The sequence below is a fragment of the Acinonyx jubatus genome, chromosome B4 (genome assembly GCF_027475565.1).
Source record: "Acinonyx jubatus isolate Ajub_Pintada_27869175 chromosome B4, VMU_Ajub_asm_v1.0, whole genome shotgun sequence".
Lineage (NCBI taxonomy): Eukaryota > Metazoa > Chordata > Mammalia > Carnivora > Felidae > Acinonyx > Acinonyx jubatus.
The window spans coordinates 11,323,001-11,347,612 of NC_069387.1; the positions used below are offsets into that span (position 1 = coordinate 11,323,001).

Genomic DNA, 24,612 nt, shown 5'->3' on the forward strand with positions numbered 1-24,612 from the left:
GATAAACTTTCTGAATCTGTAAATTTATGCCTTTTTACGATATTTAATACATTTTTAGCATTCTTTCTTCAAACATTTTTTTTTCCTGCACCAATTGCTTTTTTCTCTCATTCTGGGACTGTAGTGACAAGAATATTCGACCTTTTGGTATTGTTTCACAAGTCCCTATGACTCTGATCATTTTTTTTTTCAATTTGTTTTTCTCTACCCTTACGATTCAATAATTTTGATTGCTGTATTTTCAAGTTTCTGGACCCTTCCCTGAACCTGTTATTTCATGCATCTAGTGAATTGTCAAAAGAATTCAATTATTGTATTGTTGAAGTCTAAAATTTCCATCCATTTTTTTCTGTATTTTTAATTTTCCTCTGAAAACTTTTGTCTGTCCATTAATTTCAGCAGTATTCATACTTACTCCTAGAGCATGGGTATAGTACATGCTTTAAAGCTTTTGTCTAATAATTCTAATATCTGGATCATCTTGGGGTTGGCATCTATTGATTGTATTTGTCCATTTTTGGGGGGGCATGTTGAATAATTTTAGATTGTATCCTAGGTATTTTGAATATTATGTTGTGAGACTCTGGCTTCTATTAAAATCTGCTGGAGAATGATGGTTTTGTTGTTGTTGTTTGTTTCCTAACTTCTCATCCCCTTCCCTCCCCTTTCCTCTCCTCTCCTCTCATTTCTCCTTCTCTTCCTTTCCTTTTGAGACCCAACCAGGTTAGGCTCAGATGACAAGTCTGTCTCATTTCTCATGGGTGGTGGTAACAAGGTCCATTCAGTTTTCATAGCCTTTGCTATGTTGTTTATATGTGCTGACCTGGAGTTAGTTTGGGATTTATGTGGTTCTTTATATTGTAATTTACTTCTTGCTTCTTGATGCATACACAGTTTTTCAAGATTTCCTTCCCCAACTCTCCCCTCTCTGGAATTTTCTTCACAGTCTCTCTCAGGGGCCCATTTCCCCTGTTCTTCTTGTCAAACAGGTGGACATATTTCAGAGTTTTATCCTCACACCACAAATACTTTTGTTCAGCTCTGTGGACTGGGAGCACCCAGAAGGCAAAGCAGCGAGAGGAGAAAGAGAACAAAAATAATCAGCATCTCTTTTCACTCTTCAGACCACAGGATCCCCTTTTTCGAGTCCTTTTGGCCAGAGAGATGGGTTATCTCTTGGGGTCCTAGGTTCTCACATTGCCCAGCCTCAGTGCTGCGCCCTGACTGGGGCTGGCCTTACATTGGGGCAGAGAAAAAAGGAAAAAAATACCAGGGATGTCCTATCACACGCTTTGGTTTCCCAGGGCTCATTTTCCCTGTTTTCTGGGCAGAAAGGGGAGATTTTTCTCAGAGGTTTTGTTATCTTCTCCCACTGTACAGTTTTTGATTTGACTCCTTTTTGGATCAAAGCCAAGAATTCAAAGAGGAAAACTTAATCCAGGAAATTTAGCCATGTATATTTCTTCAAGTTTCAACTTCCTCTGTCAATCTGTCTGGTATTGTTTGCTTTTCAGAGTCGTCAGGAAGTTGGGTTTTGTATTCTGTACAGACGCTTCACTTACAATCAGTGGGAGAGAGAGGCTTTGTGGATTTACTCCATGTTGACCAGTCCCACAAGCCTTACATCCTCCTCTTTAGAAATAAGCAGTAGCATACTATTTGGTATACCATTTAGCATACTGTTTAGCACTTGTTTCTTTTTCTTTTACTTAAGACTGTATCTTGGAGATTACAATAATGCTATTAATAGTGACAATAAAACAGCAGTTCTTGAATGCTTTAAGTTCTAGGCACCGTTCTGAGCACTATACGTATATTAACTCATTAAATCCTTGCAGCAACCCTTTAGATAGCTAGATAGTATTATTACCATTTTACAGATGATGATACCTCATGAGAGAAATTAAGAAACTTGCCCAGTGTCACATAGGTAGTCAGTAGAGGAACTACCTAGGTTGTCTGGTTCAAATGTCCATATATATAATGAAAAATTATATAATAATGACAATGCTAATAATATCCAACACTTAACTATCCCATGCTAGCTAGAAAACTGGTGTAGAGATAGATGTACAAATCATCTTTTTGTGAGCACATAACATTTATTTTCAGGTAGCAAGTATATCCATTCTGCCTGTAGGAAATTTGAGAAAAGTCAGGTGACTGGCCGGAGAAGTGGTTGTAGGATTCTCTAGTATAGACAAGAGGTCTCTGCAGTGACTCTTGCTGTCCCCTGTGGATGGTACAGGACATTTCTAGCCAGTGTACTTTGGAATAATAGGATCATAGGTGGTTAGAGCTGGAAGAGACTCACAAGGTCTAGGTCCACCTCCAAGTTTGATAAATCGCATATCACGATGTGTCAGGAAGCATCTCATACAAGGTAAAGAGGTATGTGACCGTTAGTTGCTGTAGATAAGGAAACAGTTCTCGAGAGCTAGAGTGATGAAGTCCTCATCTTCATCACCATCATCGGAGCTACATCTGTAGAACACCAAGGTCCCAGGCACTCTGCAGGAGACCTATCTGATGTTTAAAATAACCTTGCAAAATAGCTGTTATAATCCCCATGTCTTTTGCATAAGGAAACGGATGCTCAGAGATGATTGGTAACTTGCCCAACCGCAGTGACCCATTCACAGCTTCTTTACTGAGTACCCTGTACATATGCTAATTATGCATGTAATTACCATGTAACATTTTGTCCCAATCAAGATACTTTTCTGAGTGAAGGGCGGTGGGTACTGGTAGTTACTATGCTGGGACTGTCCTTGGCAAACGGAGATGATGGGTCACCTTGGCTATGTGCCTTGACTTCCAGATTGCACACTTTATATTTGCCTTAGTGTATCTGATTTAGATGATAGAGCATGTTCTAAAGGCCCAGTGTTCATGAGTATTTATTTTAATGGATCTGTTGGTCTGGTAGAGATGCACCACACAGAACTAGGTATACCTTAATGGGGTGGACAAAGGTCAATTACAAATTTTGCTCATTGTTGCTGAGCGAGAAAGGACATCCTTTTAGCAAATACAATTTTAAAATATGAGTGTTGTGCAAAGTCATGAAGAAAGCCCTTAAACCAATATCTATTTTATAGATTTTCCTCCAGGGCTGAGTACTTATGAACCTTTCAGGATGAGTATGGTTAAATATGGACAAGAATAGATGTGTTTTCCCCTCTGTGACACTGAGATGACGGAAGATCTGTTGTCATGTACTTCACGGAGGTAAGGCTTTAGAAAGGGGAACAAGTTCAATGTGGATTTTCTCTTACATACTCATGAAAAAGATATCTAGCCAACTGGTCATGATTTGTCAAGCTGGGTGATGTATCTTAATATACATAAGCACATAACGCTGATTGCAATTCCAAGAAAGGGAATGGTATCCCTCGTTCATCAATGGCATAGGCTGTAGTTGTCACGTGCATTCTGCCACGAACTGTTTTTGCGTATTACTTTTGTGGACCCCTTCTGTCTTTTCTGCATTACCATTCCAAGTTTCCTTACTTCTCTTCCAGTGTTAGTCTGGAGGCCAATGGGATCAGAAGTCTAATTGTCCGGGATAAGACAATTAGAGCACAGGCTTTAAAGGACCCTAACTGTGAGGCTTCCCCCGTGGCAAATAAAATGTGTGGAAGCGACATGAAGTTTACATTGATATCAGCATTCTTGTTTGGACATTAGTGGGGAGACCATCACAATCTGATGATGAACTCCTGGTACCTGTATGTACCATCACGTAGTATGTGTTAGGGACCCGTTAAGGCAAAAAAGCAGGGCTCCCCCCAGCAACCTGTCCAGGGTGCCTTCATTCCCTTTTCTGTCTTGTGCTGAAATGAGATAATGGCTGCGGGGGACGTATGGAAATTACCAACATCAGAAGGATCCTGTGCCCTGGCCCTTCCTCATCTGTATGCATCACATTTGCTTAAACATATTGTCTGCAGGCAAAGTCCAATTATTTGGAACCAAGTTCCTAATGATAAACATAATGACTACAGTGTCTGTCATTGTGCACTCCATGGAGCAGGGGAGACTACAGGGAATCATCAGAATTGAAAAAAACAAAACAAAACGCGTCTTGCACAGAATAGCATGGTTGGGGGGGGGGCACGCGTTCAAGATTCATCTTCCATGTTGAAATGATAAATTAGAGAATGCAGAGTAATTATAAATGAGAATCAAGCCTTGAAATTGCTGTCACCTGACACTGTGTTCCCTTTCTTTGTTTCCTAGCAATAATATTCTCATAATGTCCAAGCTAGCTCTGTCATAAACTAAAAAATGACTTTTGCTGTTTTCCCCATGGGGAGGTTGATGTGGCAAATAACTGTTAAATGATGAGTATGGGTATCATTACAGAGGCCAGGGGATTGCTAATAAAGGCAAGAGAGATTTTCTGTTTCTGGTTACAGAGATTTATAATCCAGGAATCTGCGAACTCTCTCTCAGTTCAATTCCAACAGGGACCTAATCCAGCTCTTTCCAATAAAGGATATTCCAGACACTACTCAGTGGAGACCTTTGGCCACGCTAGCTGACCACTTGACAGTGCTCCCCCTAGGAAGATTATTGAGCAATTAAATCATTCCTAGAATGGAAAAAAAATCTTCATGTTTCCCATTCCTAATCGGGTTTCCTTTTCTTAATTCGATAGAGCACCTTGCCCGTTTTCTTTTTTGTTTTTAAAAAATACGTGTTGTCTTCATCCATCCATCCACCCATCCACTCAACAACTGAAGATTGATCACTCGGCCCAAAGCGTCATGTTTAATTCTCCTCATTTTATTTTCATGAGTGACCTGTCTGAATGCATCGCTGCTTGGAACCGTCTCCCTGTTGCGTTGTTTGTCTGGTTGTGAGATCATCTGAATGGAAGGAAGTGTCTCATGCACCACACCACATGCCATCTCCTGGTCATCATCTCATACTGGCATGCAATACTCCTTCATAGACTGATTAGTCATGAATTTATCTTTTTAAAGCCTGATTTTCATGCCATAAATTTCCAATTATGTTTACTATATGGCCACTGTGTACTTTTTTTATGCTCTGCTTTCTGGATACAGTTTTCCATTGCTTATTCAGTCTGCATTGCCATTATTTTAATGGCTCTGTATCATCACCATGATCTGCCTTTCCTGCCCCTAACTCTTCAGTGTGACACAGAACCTCCACTCTAACTGGGTAGTTCCTACGGCCATTTTATTAATAAGGAAGTGAATTTGGAGTTCCTATTAACATGGTGTGAACAAGTTATGCATTTATTATTTTCAGGTAAAAGAATTTTTAAAATAGGGAATCCAGGGCTAATATGGTGGCTCTATGAAGACACAGGGAGCCTAGGTTCTTTTTGTTTTTCTATTCCAGTGCCACAAGCAAGGAACTTCTATCCTCAAGGTCACAGGCTGACCACTCGAAATTTAGCCATCATCTCCTTATTCTAGAAGGAAAGAAACATTAAGGGACCAAGGAATATGCCTCACAGCCAAATCAATTCTCCTTTAAAAGAGTTGCTACATATGCTTCGCATGATGACTTTGGCTTCAATCTCACTGGCCACCTCTAGCTGACAGGGAAGTTCAGAAATGTAACTTTGCAGTTTGGTGTATGAGAATAATGTTAGCTGTTGTAACAAATAAGCCCCCAAATGTACTGGCTTCACACAATAGGCCTTTATTTTTTTCTCATAAAAATATAGCACAGATGTCCCTCTTGCCAGTAGGCCTCTCTCATGAGGACTGAGAGCTCCAGGCTCCGTGTATCTATGACAATACCCTCTTCTAGGACCTGCGTCCTTGAACTGAGTGGACATATGGTGAGCAAGAATGGAGAGTCTTGCGTGGGAGGTGTTTCTGGGCCAACCTGGAAGGGCCCACATCATCCACTTATGCTCCATTGGCTAGAGCTCAGTCACACGGCCACATGTACCTGAAAGGTGATAGCTAGCAGTTAGCTCTGTGCCTGCAATGAGGGGGTAATGGGTTTGGGAGTAGCCAACCACTGGCTGTTGGGATTCTGTTACTGGGAAAGACGTTTGAATGTACTGAGACGTGGAATGAGTCTTAGCTGCAGCTTCCGCTCATTTTTCCCACGGACGCTCTTCCTGTTCCGGTTCTCCCGGGTTGGGCCTCCTCCTTCCTGGGTCTGTGTGGCGATGCTAGTCTTTACCATGTTCCCCACTCTCCAGCTTCTTGTCCATGCTGCCACATTTCGCTCTAGATTCCACAGTGACTTGTTTCTATTTGTCCAATGTTTCTTGGGTCTTGGTTTTTGTTCTCTAACCATGTGAAAGCGGGGACTTTATTCTCTTCTTCTGTCATCATTAGTGGGTCACTGTGCCCTACTAATATGATGTGTACATCTCATGAGAATGGCCAAGAAGTCCTCGATGAAATCAGCTCAAAGAAATAACGAGGCCAGGAGTTAAATAGTTAAAGTTGACACTATTTGGCCAACATGTGGAGGCCATTGGAAGGGGCACCAGGCTTCTGTGGTTGCATCCTAACCCTGTTGGTCATGTGCTTTGAACCTAGACGGGGCCTTCCCTTTACTAGATCAAAGTTTACTCTAGAAAATTTCTGCTCCCAAAAGGGTACTCATATGCCCTTGCTTTGCAAAAGTCCAGTGCTCAGTTTTGGCCAGGCACGTTTTGTTCTTTTCTCTGTGTTCTTATGATGTTCTGTGAACATTTTCATTGTAGGCCCTATCGCCTCATCAAAATAATTGGTATTTCCTGATCACCCTAAGGAGTAAGTGTACAATTTCCATCTTTCCATTTAACCCTTACAACAGCCCCATGAGGTATGTGGTCTCACTTCGCCCCATTGTACTGAGGAGGAGACGGGCTCATTGAGGTTCAGCGAATGTGCCTCATGAATGAACATCAGGTCTGTGAGTTACTGTGCTGTGTTGCCATGCATAAACTGGGCCTGTCCCAAGGAAACTGGGCCCCAGGGCCTCCCTCCTTGCATGCCCCCAGCTCTGCAGTTTTGTGAAGGCACCGATGGCTATTCTGCCTCAGGTTAAAGTTTTTAAAAAATCATGAAATACTCATATTTCCCAGAAAGTACAGAAAAATAAATGAACAGATTACTGGGTAACCCCCACCCAGATTAAGCAAATGTTGATAAACATTTTGCCTTATTTGCTTCTGACTTCTCCCTCAAAAATGTCTTGGGCACAGGATCTGGTTATGGAGACACACCCCATTCCCTTTCTTCCCAGGGTCAACCTGTTCCTGAAGCTGCTATCCATTTTCATTATGTGTCTTCAGACTTTTTAAAAACATTTTTAAGGTTTATTTATTTCTGAGAGACAGAGAGAGAGTGCACAAGGGAGGGGCAAAGAGAGAGGGAGACACAGAATCTGAAGCAGGCTCCAGGCTCTGAGCTGTCAGCCCAGAGCCCAATGCGTGGCTTGAACTCACAAACTGTGAGATCATGACTTGAACCAAAGTTGGATGCTTAACCAACTGAGCCAACTGAGCCATCCAGGCGCCCTGAGACTTTTTCTCCATATGTCCGTACTTTATGTTCCAGCAGTTGTAGGGCCTTATGATTATCGGTGTATATGTGTGTGCGTCTTGTAGAGGACCTAAATGGAATCTATACTGTCAGTATCTCTTAGTAACCTGCTTCTTCTCACCTATTGTTATGTTAATACACGTAGATTTCATCATTTAATTTAAATGCTAGAGTATTCCACTGGATGACTGTAGCATAGCTTACTTTAGTCATTTGGGATATTTACATCCCTGTAGATTAATTGGGATATTGCACCCCTTTAGGTAAATACACGTAGCTCTAATTCTTCATTAGACGTATAATATTCCATGGCATGGATGCACTATTCCCCCATTACTGAGCATTCACAGTACTTTCGTTATTTTCCACTACTTACAGTGCTGCAATAAGCATTTTTACACATACATCCTTATGTAATGTTTTTATTTCTATAGGGTGGGTTTCTTAAGATGAAAGTTAACAGGTACAGCCGGGTTAGTTTCCAAGAATGTTTTGGCAATTGACAGGCAGCCCGTAAAGTGACCTTTTTCCAGCCTGATGGGAAGGAAGCTGTCCTGTTGAGGTTTTATTTCTCATTTCCTGGGCTACTAGTAAGGTCGGGCAGCAGTTCATATGTTCATTGGCCATTCTGTGAACTGCGTGATTGTATCCTTGCCCACACTGAATTGCAAGACCAGAGCATCTCAACTGGGCGTGGTTTCTGTGATCAGTGCTCCCTAGAGGTGTGGGGGGGGGGGGGCAACCTCTGTGACAGCCCTTGGTGTCACTGGGATGTTAAGTTTTTGTCCTACAGGTCGCAATTATTCCTTCACCCCGGCCCTAGCCTGTTACTCTTTTTACTTTGCTTGTGCTAACTTTTACTATGCCTTGATTTCTTTTTTTTTTTTCAACGTTTTTTATTTATTTTTGGGACAGAGAGAGAGCATGAACGGGGGAGGGGCAGAGAGAGAGGGAGACACAGAATCGGAAACAGGCTCCAGGCTCCGAGCCAGCAGCCCAGAGCCTGACGTGGGGCTCGAACTCACGGACCGCGAGATTGTGACCTGGCTGAAGTCGGACGCTTAACCGACTGCGCCACCCAGGCGCCCCTGCCTTGATTTCTTAATTGTAAGACTTGACCATTTTCTCTTTTCCAACATGATTTTTGGGTTTTGTGTCTTGCTCATGGACATTAACTGATGCATACCTTTTAATTCTTTTCTCCTAACATGTTTCCAACATTTTTACTGTAGCTTTTACTTAGAAATTTAAGCAGCATCTTTAGAGAACCCAGATTTTCTAGGTATGTTATTACAGCATGGCAAAGGATTTACCATTTACTAAATATCATTGACTACATATTATTTGCCTGAGTATCCAATGCTCTGCTGAGGAACAAGGATGTGACATATATTCTCATCTTTTTCATTTAACGTTTATTTTTTGAGACAGAGACAGAGCATGAGTGGGGGAGGGGCAGAGAGACAGGAGACACAGAATTCAAAGCAGGCTCCAGGCTCCAGGCTCCAGGCTCCAAACTCCAAACTGTCAGCACAGAGCCGATATGGGGCTTAAACTCATAAACTGTGAGATCATGACCTGAGCTGAAGTCAGATGCTTAACCAACTGAGCCATGCAGGCACCCCTTATCTTTTCCATTTAAAAATTTATACTTTGATCTTTTCTGTTCAAGTACTGTGAAGCTCACAGAGTGAGAGAGAGGGATGGCCAGCTGGTAGCCGTGCACACTTGGGAGACCTGGGCTGGTACATTTGTTTAAAAACCAAGTAAAGAAACAAAGTCATTGTAATTGTCCCTGGTGTTTACCCTGAGGAAAGATGCCAGGACTGGAGCATCCTGGAGACTGACAGAGGATCTCTTTAGCTCCTGCCATTTATGAGGGTTGAGACATAGTGATTTTTTTTTTTCCTTAGAGAAGAAAGGCAGGCAGCAGTGAGTAGAGAAAGGGGTTCATTTTGCTGCTGCTGGTGAGGTAGATCTGATCTAATGGTGAAAACAATTGGTGTTCCAGTTTCTATTTTTAAGCATACTTTTCAGAAGCATCAAAGTATATGGCAAAAGAAAAAAAAAGTTAAATCGTTTTAGTGTTCTATTTGTGTGCGTGTGTGGTTTGGATATATTTCCATAGCCTCCTTTGTGGACGGGCATGTGAAATGGCTTTAGCCGTTATGAGGATGAAGTGCCCGTTCCAGAAAGGTACAGACCAGTTGTTAGGCATCCAGCAGATTAGTGATTCCATGCAGAGTAGCGTTATTATTCTCCACGCGGCCAGCACAGTCCAGAAGACACACACCAGGAGCGCGGGTGGCCAAGCCCCTGGGGTGTGAGCCTGTGCCCACAGGGGGTCAGAGGGCGGGCCCGGCGTGCACCTTAGCGACCCTTACCTGAAGCAGAAGGTGGGGCAGTGTCTCCACCTTGCACGTGGCCAAACTGAGGCAAAACCAGGGTGAGTTTAAGCAGCTGTGTGACATCACTCAGGCTAGAACGAAGGGCCTTCTCGCTGTCTCGAGGAACTTTGACTAAATGATGATCAATTCTGCTTTTTTATTAGGGAGCATGAGAATATTGTTAAGTTAGCTAGAATGATAGCATCTGTGAAGCCAGTGCCCGCCTTGAGCCTTTGTGCTTTTTTTTAAAGCTCTCACACGGAAGTAAGATGTGTCGCACCATCAGTGGAATGGAGATCTTTCAGGAACAGTACCCCAGACCCCACCGAACCCTTGCCGTGAACCACGGGTGCTAACTCTCTTTGTGGATCTCATGATCCTGCCTCGTCCCTCCTTCACACAGCTGTGGGCCCTTCATGCATGGTTCCCTGGCCTGGAAAAGTCTTCTAGATCTGCCCGTGATCTCTTCCTTGTGCCGCTCAGTCCTCAGCAAAGTGCCTACCCCGGCCACCCCCTCCATCAATGCACACTCTGTCTCCCCTGCCCCCCACCCCCACCACTTTATCTTTGTTTCTAGCTCTTACCAACACCTGGCACATGTGTTTGTTTACGGTCTGGCCCCCTCTGGCTGGCGTGGGAGCTTTGTGGGGCAGAATGTGCCTTCCATTGGCCTCCATATCCCCAGGGCCTGGCGTATCACAGGGCTCACTAGTCCTTTGCAGACTGGGCAGCCCATGCTGTTTACTCCCCTGCCAGCTCGCAGATGTGCGACCTGCTCGCCGAGGCAGCAGCAGCGGGGCCAGGGGACATTGCCACCGTGCCTCACCACCTGCGGGAAGCAGTGCAAGGTGACCGTGCCGCGTATAGCGGTCAGCTCCAGCTTGTAGTTCAGGTTTCTGTGATGGTGGGTCCACCTTCCCAGGGCCAGAGCTAACTAATGACTGAAGTATGGGTCCTTAATCACTGTCGTCAGCACTTAACGCCGAGCAGGTGCACATGTGGCTCCCAGGAAACACATTGGGCTTTAGCAGAGATGTCTGTAGATATGTCCCTGACCCAAAGAAGGGTCTCCAGCTCTTCAATGGGCCAATTTGGGGAGATGTTTCTGGGCAAGCAAGCCTTTTGGAACCCCTCAAATCACCTGCCCTGGGGAATCTCACACACCTCAGGGCAGCGCCCCCCTCAGTAGTGCACTTTCCAGGAAGCAGAGCCGTGGAGTTTGTAATGGGTGCCTTCTGCCTTGCACGGGGAAAGACATGGATGTGATGTGCCAACAGCATGTTTCTCTGCCTCGACGGAAGCAGCCAAGCAGCCTGGGGCCAGGGCTGATGGTGTCTGCAGGGATCAGAGCATTCAGGGCACCCTTCCTATCATCTGAGAATGGCCAGGGCTGGCAGAGGTAGAGCAGACCTTCCATTCATGTCCATCATCTCTGCGATGGGTCATCACTTCCATGGCTGAATCATTGAGAAAAGCTCAAAGGACAGTATCCTCGTGCTTCTGGCCTCCGTTTTGTGTGCAGTGGTATCTCAGGGGATGACCTTTGGGTTTTGTGGGTAGCCACTAGGCAGACTTATTCTCATTTTCATCCAGAAGTAATGTCGTCATCAGCACCTCCCCACAAATTGCTTGGTAGTTTGTGTTGTGTGTGATTGGTGAATAAAGCTGGGTACCAAGGCACAAATGCCTAGGGATGTATGAACTTTTCTTTCAGCTGGGACAGTGTTAATGTGATCATGTTTTAGGAGATGGCAGAACTTGTCACTTGTGCTTGAAGATGAAGTTCACTCTATTAATCAGGAAATGGATAATGAGATGTGCGGGCAGTTTAGAAAGAGGAATTAGCAGGTGAGGAAATACAAGGGTCAATCTTGAGTCTATTGTGTTTTTGTACTTTTGAAAAGAATACAAATTATCATGTAGAATTTTAACATAGAAAGGCAATAAAGAGGGGGCCCAGTTTTAAAACACTGAAGAGTAGACTCAGAACACAAACAGAAAGTTCAAACTGAAAATTCTTCCAGTGTCCTTTAACAGAGAGTGTGGGTACCTGGAAGTCGGAGGCAAGGGAACCTTCTGTCTTCAGTCCTTGGGATTGAAATGGGCAAACATTGTCAGAAACTTAGAAAGAAGCCAAAGTTATTAGCCAGAGGGTTGTCTGGCTAAGAAAATTTCAGTGAATTTTCCCATCAGAGCCCAGATTGCTGTTGATTTAGTGTGGGTGGGAATTTGGACATTCTATTTTGGGGGCAAAATATAGCAAAAAAAATCTCTTGCACCCTTTGCAATCTTGTTACCTTTTCTCAATTATGAAATTAACTATACCTGAAGAGATGGCATTGGCTAAAAATGAAAAAGCATGATTCTGGCAACAGGCCAGGATTAGAACATCACTTGTTACCTCATTTGTAAAATTTTTAACCTCTTTGAACTGAAGTTTTCTCAGCTATCAAGTAGGCATAATGTTATCATGCAGGGTTATTGATAGAATTGGAAAATTATCGGCATATGCTTTTAGAAATAATCTAATAAGGCTTTAGTCTTGCATCTTGACCAAGTTCTCTTTACCACTTTGTTTATGGAACCATCTGTAAACAGTACAGCTCAGTTATGAAAAGATGTGCAGGGCATTTCATTGGTTAGTGTAGGGAGATTCAGCCAATTATGGACTTATCACTTACTAAGGTAAAAAGAAAGGGAAGGTAATTTTCAAGTTGCAAATGTAGAAAGCATCTGTAGCATAAGCATGAGTATGTTTGCCATAAATGGATTTCTTACATGGCCAAGCCATATCCCTTTGTCAGGGAGGACACCTCTCTGTTTCTGTTCAAACTGATGTAAAAGAACACAGTTGCCTATGACATGTTTGATCAGACCGAGAATACCATATTTTAGTCAGCTCTGTTCCTTTCCCTCTTTTGTTCAAAACCTCATGCCTTGTTACTGCCTGTGGCACTGACACTCTTCCCTCTGATCTCTGCAATGTCCATGGTGTGTCTCCGGCTACTGGTCCGGTGACAGCACTCCATCCAGCCTTCACACCTGGGCTTGAGTCCTCGTCTTTGAGATTTGGACGAGTTGTTGAACCTTGATGAGGTCAGTTTCCTCCTCTGTAAAATAGAGATGAATACTATTAATACTGACTTGTATATGTATTGGATTCTTACTGCTGCTGTAACAAATGGCCACAGATTTTGGTGGACTAAGACTTCATAGTTTTATCTTCCCGTTCCAGTCTGAAGTCTTCCAGTGGGCCTTAGAGGCAAAATAAAGATGTTGGCAGGACTCTGTCCCTTCTAGGGCATCTAAGAAGAACCCATTCTTAGCTTTTTTGAAGCTTCTAGAAGTTGCTGGCATGCCTTAGCTCTCGTCCCCTTCTGCGACAACATCTCTCTGACCACTGTTTCCAGCACACCATCTCGTCCGATTCTGTCCTCCTGCCCGCCTCTTGTAAGGACCCTTGCCATTACACTGAGCCACCAGGGTCATCCAGCACAACAGCCCCATTTTGAGACCCTTAATCTAGTCACAGCTGCAAAGTCCCTTTTGCCACATAAGCTAACATTCACAGACCCCAGGGATCAGGGTGTGGATAGCCCTAGGGGCCGTTATTCTAGGTGCTGTGAGCATCAATGGTGCGTTTTGTAGTTTTACACACACATACATAAAGTTTGTTTTTTCGTGATGTGCTCTGCACACATACACAAAACATTTCTCTCTCCCCACAATGCCCCCGTGTGTTTAGCATCTGCCCTGTTGAGGGCCTGGCTCTGGGCTGTGTTCTGCTTCTGTTCTGTCAACCTGCCTTTCTTGCCTTCCTTTCTTCTCCCCTCATGTTTTTACCTGTTGAAACATACTCATCCTTCAGGGCCCATGTCAGCTTCCCCCTTCCCTACAAGTGAGTTCCCTGATGTTATGTATCAGTGATCTCTATGAAGAAAAGTCCCTTGACCCCCCCCCCCCCCCCACTTGTGAAAAAGCTATTGAATATCTTCATTGGTGAAGGTATCTGGGCTAATTGGGAACCAGGTACATGAGGCCGATTCATACCAGGTGTTTTTCCCTATTTAGATATCCAGACCTCACAAAGGGTTAAAACTTCACTGTCTAATGGGGTTGTTACTGACATTTCATAGTAGGTGTAGCTAGATGGATCTAGTTAGAGGCTTTCATTAGCTGGATAGTCATTTTGCATAGACGATTATCGATTGTTCTCACTGTCGCTTTCGAAAATTTTCTCTAGTTCATTAAATAACTCGTTACATTTTTTTTTAATGTTTCATTTATTTTTGAGAGAGAGAGAGAGAGAGAGAGACAGAGTACAAGCAGGGGAAGGGCAGAGAGAGAGGGAGACACAGAATCTGAAGCAGGCTCCAGGCTCTGAGCTGTTCAGCACAGAGCCCGACATGGGGCTCAAATTCACCAACCTCGAGTTCATGACCTGAGTCAAAGTCAGATGCTTAACCAACTGAGCCGCCCAGGCGCCCCCATTAAGTAACTTTTAATGGAAAAACAGTGCATGTACATAGTAAAATAGATAATAACTAACGCTTCTCATTCTTGGGCCTCTTGCTGGAGGCAACGGTGTAACTTGTTTCTTGTCTCTTTCCAGAGATTGTGTGTGTGTGTGTCTGTGTGTGTGTCTTTGTGTGTGTGTTATGCAAATGGGAACACAGTGGGCACTTTGTACCTTCTTTTTTTTTCACCTAACAGTATATCTTGGGGATAATTCTTTATCAGCACACATAAATTTACCTAATTATTTTAAATGGCTGTGTAGTACTCCACTGTATTTTTAGATTCTAATTTACTTAATCAGTCCCCTATTATAGATAGATATTTTGAATATTTCCAATGTTTTGGTATTTCAAGCTTTTTTTTTTTTTATAAGATTTTATTTTTAAGTAATCTCTACCAAACATGGGGCTTGAACTCATGACCCTGAGATCAAATGTCACATGCTCCACTGACTGAACCAGTCAGGTACTCCTCAAGCTTTTGATTTTTTTTTTAATCAGGTTATTGATAGACTTTTTAATTAAAAAAATTATTTTTAATTTATTTTTGACAGAGAGACACAGCGTGAGCAGGGATGGGGCAGAGAGAGATGGAAACAGAATCTGAAGCAGGCTCCAGGCTCTGAGGTGTCAGCATAGAGCCCGATGCAGGGCTTGGACTCATGAACCGCGAGATCATGACCTGAGCCGAAGTCAGCCGCTTAACCGACTAAGCCACCCAGGGGCCCTGATAGACTCTGTGCTGACAGCTCAGAGCCTGGAGCCTGCTTCAGATTCTGTCTCCCTCTCTCTCTGCCCTTCCCCCCACTCGTGCTCACGCGCTCTTTGTCTCTCTCTCAAAAATGAACATTTAAAAAAATTTAAAAAAAGGCTTTCCCTCAAGTTACCTGTGGATCCATCTGCCCTTAACCAGAATTAAAATAAGCATAAAAAAGGACTTAAAATCAGAGCTTTCCAGAGGGCCCCAGGGAGTAGGAATGGCCATGTGATGGTGGGCCAGCTGGGGTTATCATAAGCAGCCACCCCAGCTTCACTGTTAAGGTTTTGCCCACCATTTGATGATGTTGTCCACTGGCCCCTATAAAAGCTATGTGTCTGCTATTAGGAGGACATGGGATCTTTGTAGCAGTCACAGGAGAAGGAGGACTTGAGTGTCCTCTAGTTTTGGTTTCCTTACCGTAAGGGATGCAAGTGAGGACGAGGACCACCCTGAAGAGCCACTTCGGCATGGAGATGCTTTGTCCCACAGGAGACCTCTGCAGACCACGACGAGATGCACCGCCTGTGAGCACTGCACAGTTAACAAAGAGAGGTGGACAATACGCTGGGAGCGCCACTTTCCTCCAAGTCATTACCTTGTCGAGGAGCAAGAATTCCTGTCCCCTCAAAGGTCCTTCTCTCTGGACTAAGAATCAAATTGACCTGAGACAAAAGAACCAGGGAAAATAAAAATTCTTTGCACCAAGAAAATGCAATGTTAATAGGCAAACATACAGGGAATCCACATACACCTGGGAATTGCAAAGACAGGGAAAATGAGGTGTCTGTGTCTCTCTGAGCTAAGGACAAGGGGGCAGGGGTCTGGACCTCAGAGGAAAAGAATGCACTTCTCTGGGCGACAAGAGGAGATGTTTGCTAATCCGTTGTTTGCCCTGCCATACAGATGTGTCACTCAGATAAAATTTGTCTCTGTTAATAATCTTTATTCTGAGAAATGCCTCCAGTTTAGATTTTACCGTGTGGTTAAGGGAGGGACAGAAGTTTCTCTTGAGCCTGCAAGGTGTCAAGTGCCTTTAGCTCAAAATAATCCATATGCCAAAGGGGCACATTTTGGGAGGGGCGGGGGCTGTCCAAAACCCCTTCAACCTTTATCATCCAAGTGAAATATACCCTTGCCCCAAGTGCATATGCGGCCCACATGGACACTTTCTGTGCCTTTCAGTGTTAGTAGTTTTTTGGCTGTGGCTATAGGAGGCTTTGTGATTCCAGAAGAACTGAATCTTTTGTCCTGTCCCCGCCTCCCCAAAGCAGGCTTCCTTTAATGCTCCCTGTTGGTGAGCTAAGAAAAAATGACTGGCTTCGTCAGGCTCCACATCCACCTTTCACAAGCATCTGGAAAAGGGCAGAGATAAAATGTGAGACCCTGTCAGAGAGGTAAAGGCGAAAAAGTTGTGTTCTTGAAGGAAGCAGGCAGCATGCATTCATTTGGAATGTATTTGTCTTCTGCATTGGGATCCGTGAAGCAATTAGCATGAAGATTTAGCTCCACGGAAAGACCTCAAGGAACCAGAGCTGTGACACGCAGTGACTGTGCTGGCATTTTGATGCCTTCCCCTGTGACGAGCATTGTCACAACGCGAACTGCGCCCGTGGTTTTAGATGCAGGGATGTAGTCAGAATGAGAATTGATCTGGGCAAAAATCACGCCAGTGGTATGAATATTTAAGAACGTTTCATCACGGTTCTCGAAGCTATTAGGGGAATTTGCTAGTCATTGTGGGATTTACCAAGTGGAAGAGGAAAATGGGATTTTTTTTTGAGTGAAAAAGAAGGGCTATTTTTAGCAGGAGCCTCCCTATTTGTATGCATAACTTACTAAGGTTAAGGATATGCCTCTAATTTGAACTGGTTGGTGAGACACAGGTACCAATTCATAAGGGCCTAGTTTTTTAAGAAGTAGAATTTTGATACTTTTAGTTTAAGCATTCACATAAACATATGGTTTTCTTTTTTTTTTAATGTTTATTTTTGAGAGAGACAGAGCGCAAGTGGGGGAGGGGCAGAGAGAGAGGGAGGCACAGAATCCGAAGCAGGCTCCGGGCTCTGTGCTGTCAGCACAGAGCCCCACGCGGGGCTTGAATTCATGCACCGTGAGATCATGACCCAGGCGGAAGTTGGACACTCAAGGGACTGAGCTCCCCAGGTGCCCCAAACATCTGGCTTTCTATGTAATTGCTAAGTAGAGGTTTTAGAAGACACACTTTATTATTATTATTTTATTTTTTTATCTTAGAGAGAGAGAGAGCGTGAGTGGTGAGGGGGCCACAGGGGGAAAGAGAGAATCCTAAGCAGGCTCCACACTCAGTGTGAAGGCTGACTCGGGGCTCAATCCCTAGGATCATGACCTGAGCAGATACCAAGAATCAGGTGCTCAACTGACTGAGCCACCCAGGAGCTTAGAAGGCACACTTTAATGAGCAGATGTCCTATCTAAGTGGGATGCCAATTTTCATACGCATATGTGTTCTTGAAGCCTGTGTGTGAAAACAAAATGTGTTTTTGCTTTGTTTGCTTGTCAGTGGACTGAATCAGCGCTACAACATGTCATCAGTGGTGTGTGAATTAGTGGAGATTGTAGATCAGAGATCAAACTGGAAAGAGTTTCTGCCACTTCTGAAATTGTCTCATTTCTGCCTGGAGAGTTGCTCACACCATCTGACTCCCACTACTGTTTTTATCTGTTTGGGTTCTCTGGGGTCAGTAAGATTATCGTGAGAGTTAGCAGACAGGTTTTCTTACTTTAAGAGTTGATTCTGGTCTGGAACAATAGGTCTAAAAGACATCTGTCTATTTCTTAGATGCTCTGAAGCCAAGGGTCACCACCTTCATTTTTCACTGTGTGGTTTCTTTTCCATTTTTTCCTCCCTTCAGCCTTTAATGTTGTCCTGGCCTAACACTGGGGGAAATAGTATGCTTAGTGGAAAAGAACATTTTAATTTATGGCCCGAGTCCTGGGGGTAACGTCTGTCTGCCCAGTCACAGGGCACAGGAATGGTAATGGGCTAGCGGCAACGGTGTTAATACAGTTAATAACACAGTCAATCTGATTTGTATGTCGAATGACTAAAAAGAACAAGAAGGCAATGATCCAGTAATAGCTGACTCTAAGCGAATAGGGCAGATCGTTTCAGTGCCATCTGATTATTTCTTGGTCTAATTTGGGATGGATATAATTTTACTGAGCGATTGGTTTAGTGAACTATCGTGAACCAAAACGACAGCTCTGGAATTCCTGATTCTTGTGGAAAATCAGAGGCATCTGTCATTTAATATTTAAAAATTCTTCAACATTTTTGTTTATTATTTTTGAGAGACAGAGATAGACAGAGCTCGAGTCGGGGGTGGGGGGCAGAGAGAAAGGGAGACACAGAATCCCAAGCAGGCTCCAGGCTCCGAGCTGTCAGCACAGAGCCCGATGTGGGGCTCGAACTCACGGACCGTGAGACCGTGACCTGAGTCAAAGTCGGATACTTAACCAACTGAGCCACCCAGGCGCCCCAGGGGCATCTGTCTTTTTAAGGTATCACCAGTTCAGTTGGATGGACGTTGGTAGAACATCTACAGTGTGCAAGTTGCTGTAGGTTGTTGGAGGCTAAATGTCTATTTTGTGATTAAATTGCTGTTGTATGAGAAAATAATTTGTTTTTAAAATATATGCACTTAAAGCAGTCAGCACATGCACTACCCTTTCTAAATACTCTCTGATATTTGTTCTGAACAACTTCATGGTAAAGATCACTAGAAATTGGGAAAGCGGGTGGTGCCTGGGTGGCTCAGTTGGTTTAGTGTCCGGCTTGGGCTCAGGTCATGATCCTGCAGTTCATGAGTTCAAACCCTGGGTCCGGCTTTGTGCTGATGGCTCAGAGCCTGGAGCCTGCTTGGGATTCTGTGTCTCTCTCTCTCTCTGCCCCTCCCCCGCTTGTGCTCTGTCTGTCTCTCTCTCTCTTTCAAAAATAAATAAACATTTTTTAACAATTTGGAAAGCAGAATTCATCAAATCTTGTTTTTGCTTTTATGGTTAATAACTGGTAGTGAGTAGGTGGGTTAGCCAGCGTAGCTCTGGGCATGGCTGAGCTCTGAGTTCTGGTCCCCCTCATCTGTGCCCTGCCCCTGCCCCCCCTCAGTGGATGCCTGAAATTGCAGATAACACTGAACACTACATATAGTATGTTTTTTCTTATACATGCATGCTTACAATGAAGTGTAATTAATAACTTAGGCGTGGTAAGAGATTGGTCAACAGTAACAATCAAATAGAGCAATTTTAACAATATGCCGTAATAAGAGTTGCATGGGTATAGTTTCTCTCAAAATGTCTTCTTGTGCTGTACTCATCCTTCTTGTGAGGACGTGAGATGATTAAACGCCTATCTGATGAGATGAAGCGAGGTGAACACTGTGACAGAGCATGAGGCTACATATTGGCAGGAGGGGACTCGTGTGCTTCTAGTACTTGACTGACTGTGGGTAAATGAAACTGCGGAGCTGAAACCAGGGCTAAGACGGCATATAGTAGCAGATCTGGAGGTAAGGTATGGCTTCCTGAGTGGCTCTAGGAATTTCTTTTTAACAACAGGCAGGTAGTTCACAAAACCATTAAATGCTGCATTTTCAGGCCACTCGGGTATGTAAGGAATTCCCAGAGCCCAGGGGAGGGGCGGGGAGGGCTTTATAGCAGACACAGTCTAAGTCCTGGATGGCCCACCCTTACCACGGTGGAGTTCCTTCTCACAGCTGACTAGGTAAAGCAAAAAGAAACGGCCCTTTTCAAAGCCATCATTTATGAAGTTAAAAGCAAAAGTAGTTGTTTAGAATTCTTTAGTCAATATAGAAAATGTGACATTTCCTCAAGTCTTGGAAATTCAGCTAGCAAAACATTGTTTACTTCCTCCTGGGCGCCTGGCTTGCAATCAGAGCGAGCTGCCTCCAGGTGATGAGATTTGATTTTCTTTGAAATGTAGAAGAAAAAGGGGAAGGTTTCAACTTTTGTAATTTGTACAGCTTATCTTCAGGAGCTGAAAATATTTAGCGTTTCAAGAATAATTTTTTGTTTGACCTTTTCAGTAATTGGTCGCAGAGATTTAATTTAGATGGAGACTTGGTATGTTTTTCAAAAATGGAATGTTAGTGTTCTTTAAAAATCAAATAAGTATGTTGTGACATCTTGAAAAATGCAGTTTTTAAAACACTGGGATTTTTATTTCTCCCATGAACATGCATTTTCTAAAGTCCTTTCAAACATCTAAAAAATCTGCCCTCTACTCTTTCCTCCCAAATTTGACTTATTTAACCAGGATGAAGGTTTATGGGGAGAAATATCATCTCACAATGTCACTGATTTTATATTTTTAACAGGACAGAGAGTGATCTTGGGATTCTGTAACTGTAGAATATTACTGAAGCACTCTGGCACACAAGTGTGCACTTTTTTTTAATATTAATTTATTCTCAAGTTATTTAGCCTACAGTAGTCTTGGCTTCAGGAGTAGAACCCAGTGGTTCATCCCTTACATATGACACCCAGGGCTCATCCCAACAAGTGCCCTCCTCAATGCCCCTCGCCCACTTAGCCCATCCCCCCACCTGCCTCCCCTCCAGCAACCCTCAGTTTGTTTGTTCTCTGGATTTAAGAGTCTCTCATGGTTTGCCTGCCTCTCTGTTTTTATCTTACTTTTCCTTCCCTTCCCTTGTGTTCATCTGTTGTGTTTTTTAAATTCCACATATGAGAGTGAAATCATATGGTATCTTGTCTGTCTCTGACTGACTTATGTCACTTAGCATAATACCCTCCAGTTCCATCCACATTGTTGCGTATGACGAGATTTCATTCTTTTTCATCACCGAGTAATACTCCATTGTGTGTGTGTGCGTGTGCGTGTGTGTGTGTGTGTGTGTGTGTACCACATCTTCTTAATCCATTCATCACTTGTTGGGCATTTGCGCTCTTTCCATAATTTGGCTTATTGTTGATAGTGCTGCTTTATATAAACATTGGGGCTTTAAAATGTATCGGGAAAGTCTCAAAGAATTTTTATGCTTTGAGAGAAAGCTTTGAGGTTCTTTCTGCATAGACTTGCATACAAATGTGGAGGAATGCGTTATGAAGGAGGAAAGGGACTGTATTATTTCCCTCAACACAGAGAGGAAGGTCAGTAGAGTGTATCATTTATCTTGGGTGTCTATGGCACAGGGGAAATGTAGAAAGCTAGATGGGGACACAGACTAGAGCCTCAGATCGTCCAAACTGATCATCCAGTCTGGTGCTGGTATTGCTAGGGATGGAGACACAGGAAAGCGTGGCTTAGGACACCTGCTGTCATGTGGGAAAGTACATAAAGGCCCCCAGTGGAATGTGCAAGTGGAATAATGCAAGTGTAAGCCAAATGTACAAGTCTCAGAATGAGGGCCTTCGGGTGGTGAGGCAACTAAGAAAGCCTACAAAGAGAGGGAAATATACGAGCTGGGTCCTTTAAAACGTACGTGGAATTTCGCCAAGCAGAAAGAAAAAGGAATGATGTCTGAGGAAGTGGAGAAGTGGGCAGGACTTGAAGCAAGGTCAGTGGTCTGAAAGGGCATGGGAGTGTTTGGGAAGCTGCCAGTTGACTGATGTGGTGTGGGAGTAGGGGTGATGTGTGTATAGCGGGGCGTGTTTGTGTTGGCGAAGGTGGCTCTAGAGTAGATGAGCCCGCAAAGCTGGGGTCAAGTTGAGAAGAGCTTTGAGCACCATCGATAACTTGCAGAGGAGGTGAAACTTTACCTTCTAGACACAAAACCTCAGAGTTTTAGGTAGGGCAGCAACATAATCTTTGCTTTAGAAAAGTAATGCCAGTAGCAGGTTGGAGAAAGCAGCTGGGGGCAGAGGGGCCAGGAGAGGGTCCTGGAAGTAGTCCAGAGTGAAATAACCCGAACTTGAACCCGGGCAGTGGTGCAGGGATAGAAGAACAGACAGGGAACTTGAACGAGAGATGGACGAGAGAAACAGGTTTCTTGGCTGCATTGTTGAAATGCAGACATTCATTCGTATCTCATTGGTAGAAATGAGAGACAGCACCCAGGAAGAAGTTTTGGGATGAAGATACTGTTCTGTAATTTTGGTGACGCTGCTCTTGAGAGGCTGGTTGGGAGATTGAGCTAGAAAGCTCTCGTAGACAGCTGGAAAGATGAGATTTGCACATGAGTGAGATTAAAATTTAGATAAAGGTTAGGGGGCCATGTGGAAACAGGTGGTGGAAACTGGAAATAACATTTTCCAGGGGGAAGGGATGGAGTAGGATGGAGGTAGATTGGAGATGCAGCCTGGGGGTGCACTAACCTTTGATAGGAGGAGGGGGAGGAAGAGGAGGAGGAGGGAAGATCTGTGTTGTAGAACCCAGAAGAAGTGAGTTTTAGGAAGGAGGCCACACAGGAAACTGCTAGGATAAACAGCAAGAAGAAGCATTGGACTGAGCTATTGGGAGACCCCCTCCCTCCTCAGGGGGCCCAGACCACCCCATCCCAGGCAGGCGGTGCAGGTTGGGGGTTGGGGAGGCAGACTGCAGAGAGCATGGGGTCCTGGGTGCCAGGCAGGAGCAGGCCACCGCACAGACTGCCATTTCAAGACGCAGGTGCGCTCAGTCTGGCTGGAAGTCTCTACTGTTGAGTTAAAAAAATTTTTTTCTGAATGTTTATTTATTTTTGAGAGAGAGAGGGAGACAGAGTATGGGGGGGGGAGGGGCAGAGAGAGAAGGAGACACAGAATCCGAAGCAGGCTCCAGGCTCCCAGCCATCAGCACAGAGTTGGATGCTGGGCTTGAACTCGTCGACCGCGAGATCATGACCTGAGCTGAAGTCGGAAGCTCAATAGACTGAGCCACCCAGGCGCCCCAACCACCGTTCAGTTTTAAATGTGTTGTGCTTGTATTTCACAGCTGATGGAGTACAGCCTCCTCTGACCTCTCTGTATTTTTAAAACTCTGTAACTCTCTGTCCCTGCTTGTGTTCCTAGGAATTTATTTCACTGGGTTGCCTGAAGCCTTTATGGACTCAGATCATTTTTCTTGCTGACTTCCTTCCTGCCACGGGCCCCCTCCCAGCCTGCCTCCCTTTTCTCTCCTCGCCCCCCCCCCCAACCCCCACCCCAGCCCAGACACACACATTACTTTGTTATGCAATTACATTGCAAGTGCCCAGACTCTTCATTCATGTGTTTCTGCTTCTGGTGTTTTTAATTAGCTTTCCTGCAATGGGGTAAGTGTCTTCAAGTGATTTCTATTTATTGCAGGAACAGTAACAATGTATGCTAATCATATATCCCCCTAGGAAGACCAGAGAGCTTTGTCTGTGGAAGGAGGTAAATGCGCATTGTTGGGCTAAATGAGGAAGTGAGGTGGGGATTTGCACGCTCAGGGAAGGATGGCAGCTCATGCTGAGGCAGGGTGACCCTCCGTGGCTGTCATCCTCCCTGCCTGAGAGGCAGGCTCCTCCTGCCAGCAGCACACAGTGGCCCAGCAGAGTGTATGGAAAAGCACCTCAGAGGGTTACAGGTAACTAACTCCCTGTACACTTTTTGGGATGCTGTAAGAATTGGATTAGTTGACAGGCGCCAAAGCGCTTTGTGTCACATGGTACCCAACACCCGTATTTACTCATTTCTTTTTCCTTGAGGAGGTAACGAGAGAAAAGATTTATCATGTTTTTTCAGTGCATCCATCCCCAGGTAATGCCATTGAGTACAACTGGGCAGACTTTTTATTTTTTCTTGCAGTGAAACATAACATGAAATGTATCACATTAGCCATTTTTAAGTGTGAGGTTCAGTGGCATTAAGACAATTCACATTGTTATGTAACCATCACCACCATCCATCTCCAGACATCTTTTGTCTTCCTGAATGGAAACTTTGTCCCCATTGAACACTGACTCCCCGTTCTCTGCTTCCCCAAATCTGGCAACCTCCGTTCCACTTTCTGGGTGTGAATTTGACTAGCCTAGGTACTTTGTGTAAGTGGAATCATATGATACTTGTCCTTTAGATTCTGGCCTATTTCGTTTAGTATAATGTCTTCAGGGTTCATCCATGTTGTAGCAGGTGTCAGAATTCCATTCTTTTTTTGTGGCTGAATAATAGTCCACTGCACGGACAGATCACATTTTGTTTATCCATTCATCCACTGATGCATATCTGGGTCATTTCCACCCTTCGGCTGTTGTGAATAATGTGGCAATGAACATGGGTGTACAAATATCTGAATCCCTGCTATTGATTCTTTTGGTAGCATGCCCAGAAATGGGATTGCAGACTGCATTTCAGCCTGAGAGACTAGGACCGTAACCTTGGCTTTTGTGATTCTACTTGTTAACTGTTGATGGAGATGTCTGGAGTCTTGGGGGCATCCTTGGCCATCAGGGGCCTACCTT

At 44.1% G+C, this 24,612-nt stretch overlaps 1 protein-coding gene across 6 annotated transcripts in view; it reads left to right on the plus strand.

Annotated features, from left to right (window-relative positions):
* CAMK1D (calcium/calmodulin dependent protein kinase ID) overlaps positions 1-24,612 on the plus strand; it is a 503,116-nt gene that overhangs the window by 208,530 nt on the left and 269,974 nt on the right. Inside the window, exon 1 of one of the 6 annotated variants that reach the window (XM_053225285.1) lies at positions 2,117-3,231. The exons of the other annotated variants lie outside the window; for them this stretch is intronic. Coding sequence (XP_053081260.1) covers positions 3,170-3,231 — 62 coding nt within the window. The 5' untranslated portion in view covers positions 2,117-3,169. Of the gene's footprint in view, positions 1-2,116; positions 3,232-24,612 lie in introns of those variants that run through there. 6 annotated transcript variants of the gene reach the window in all.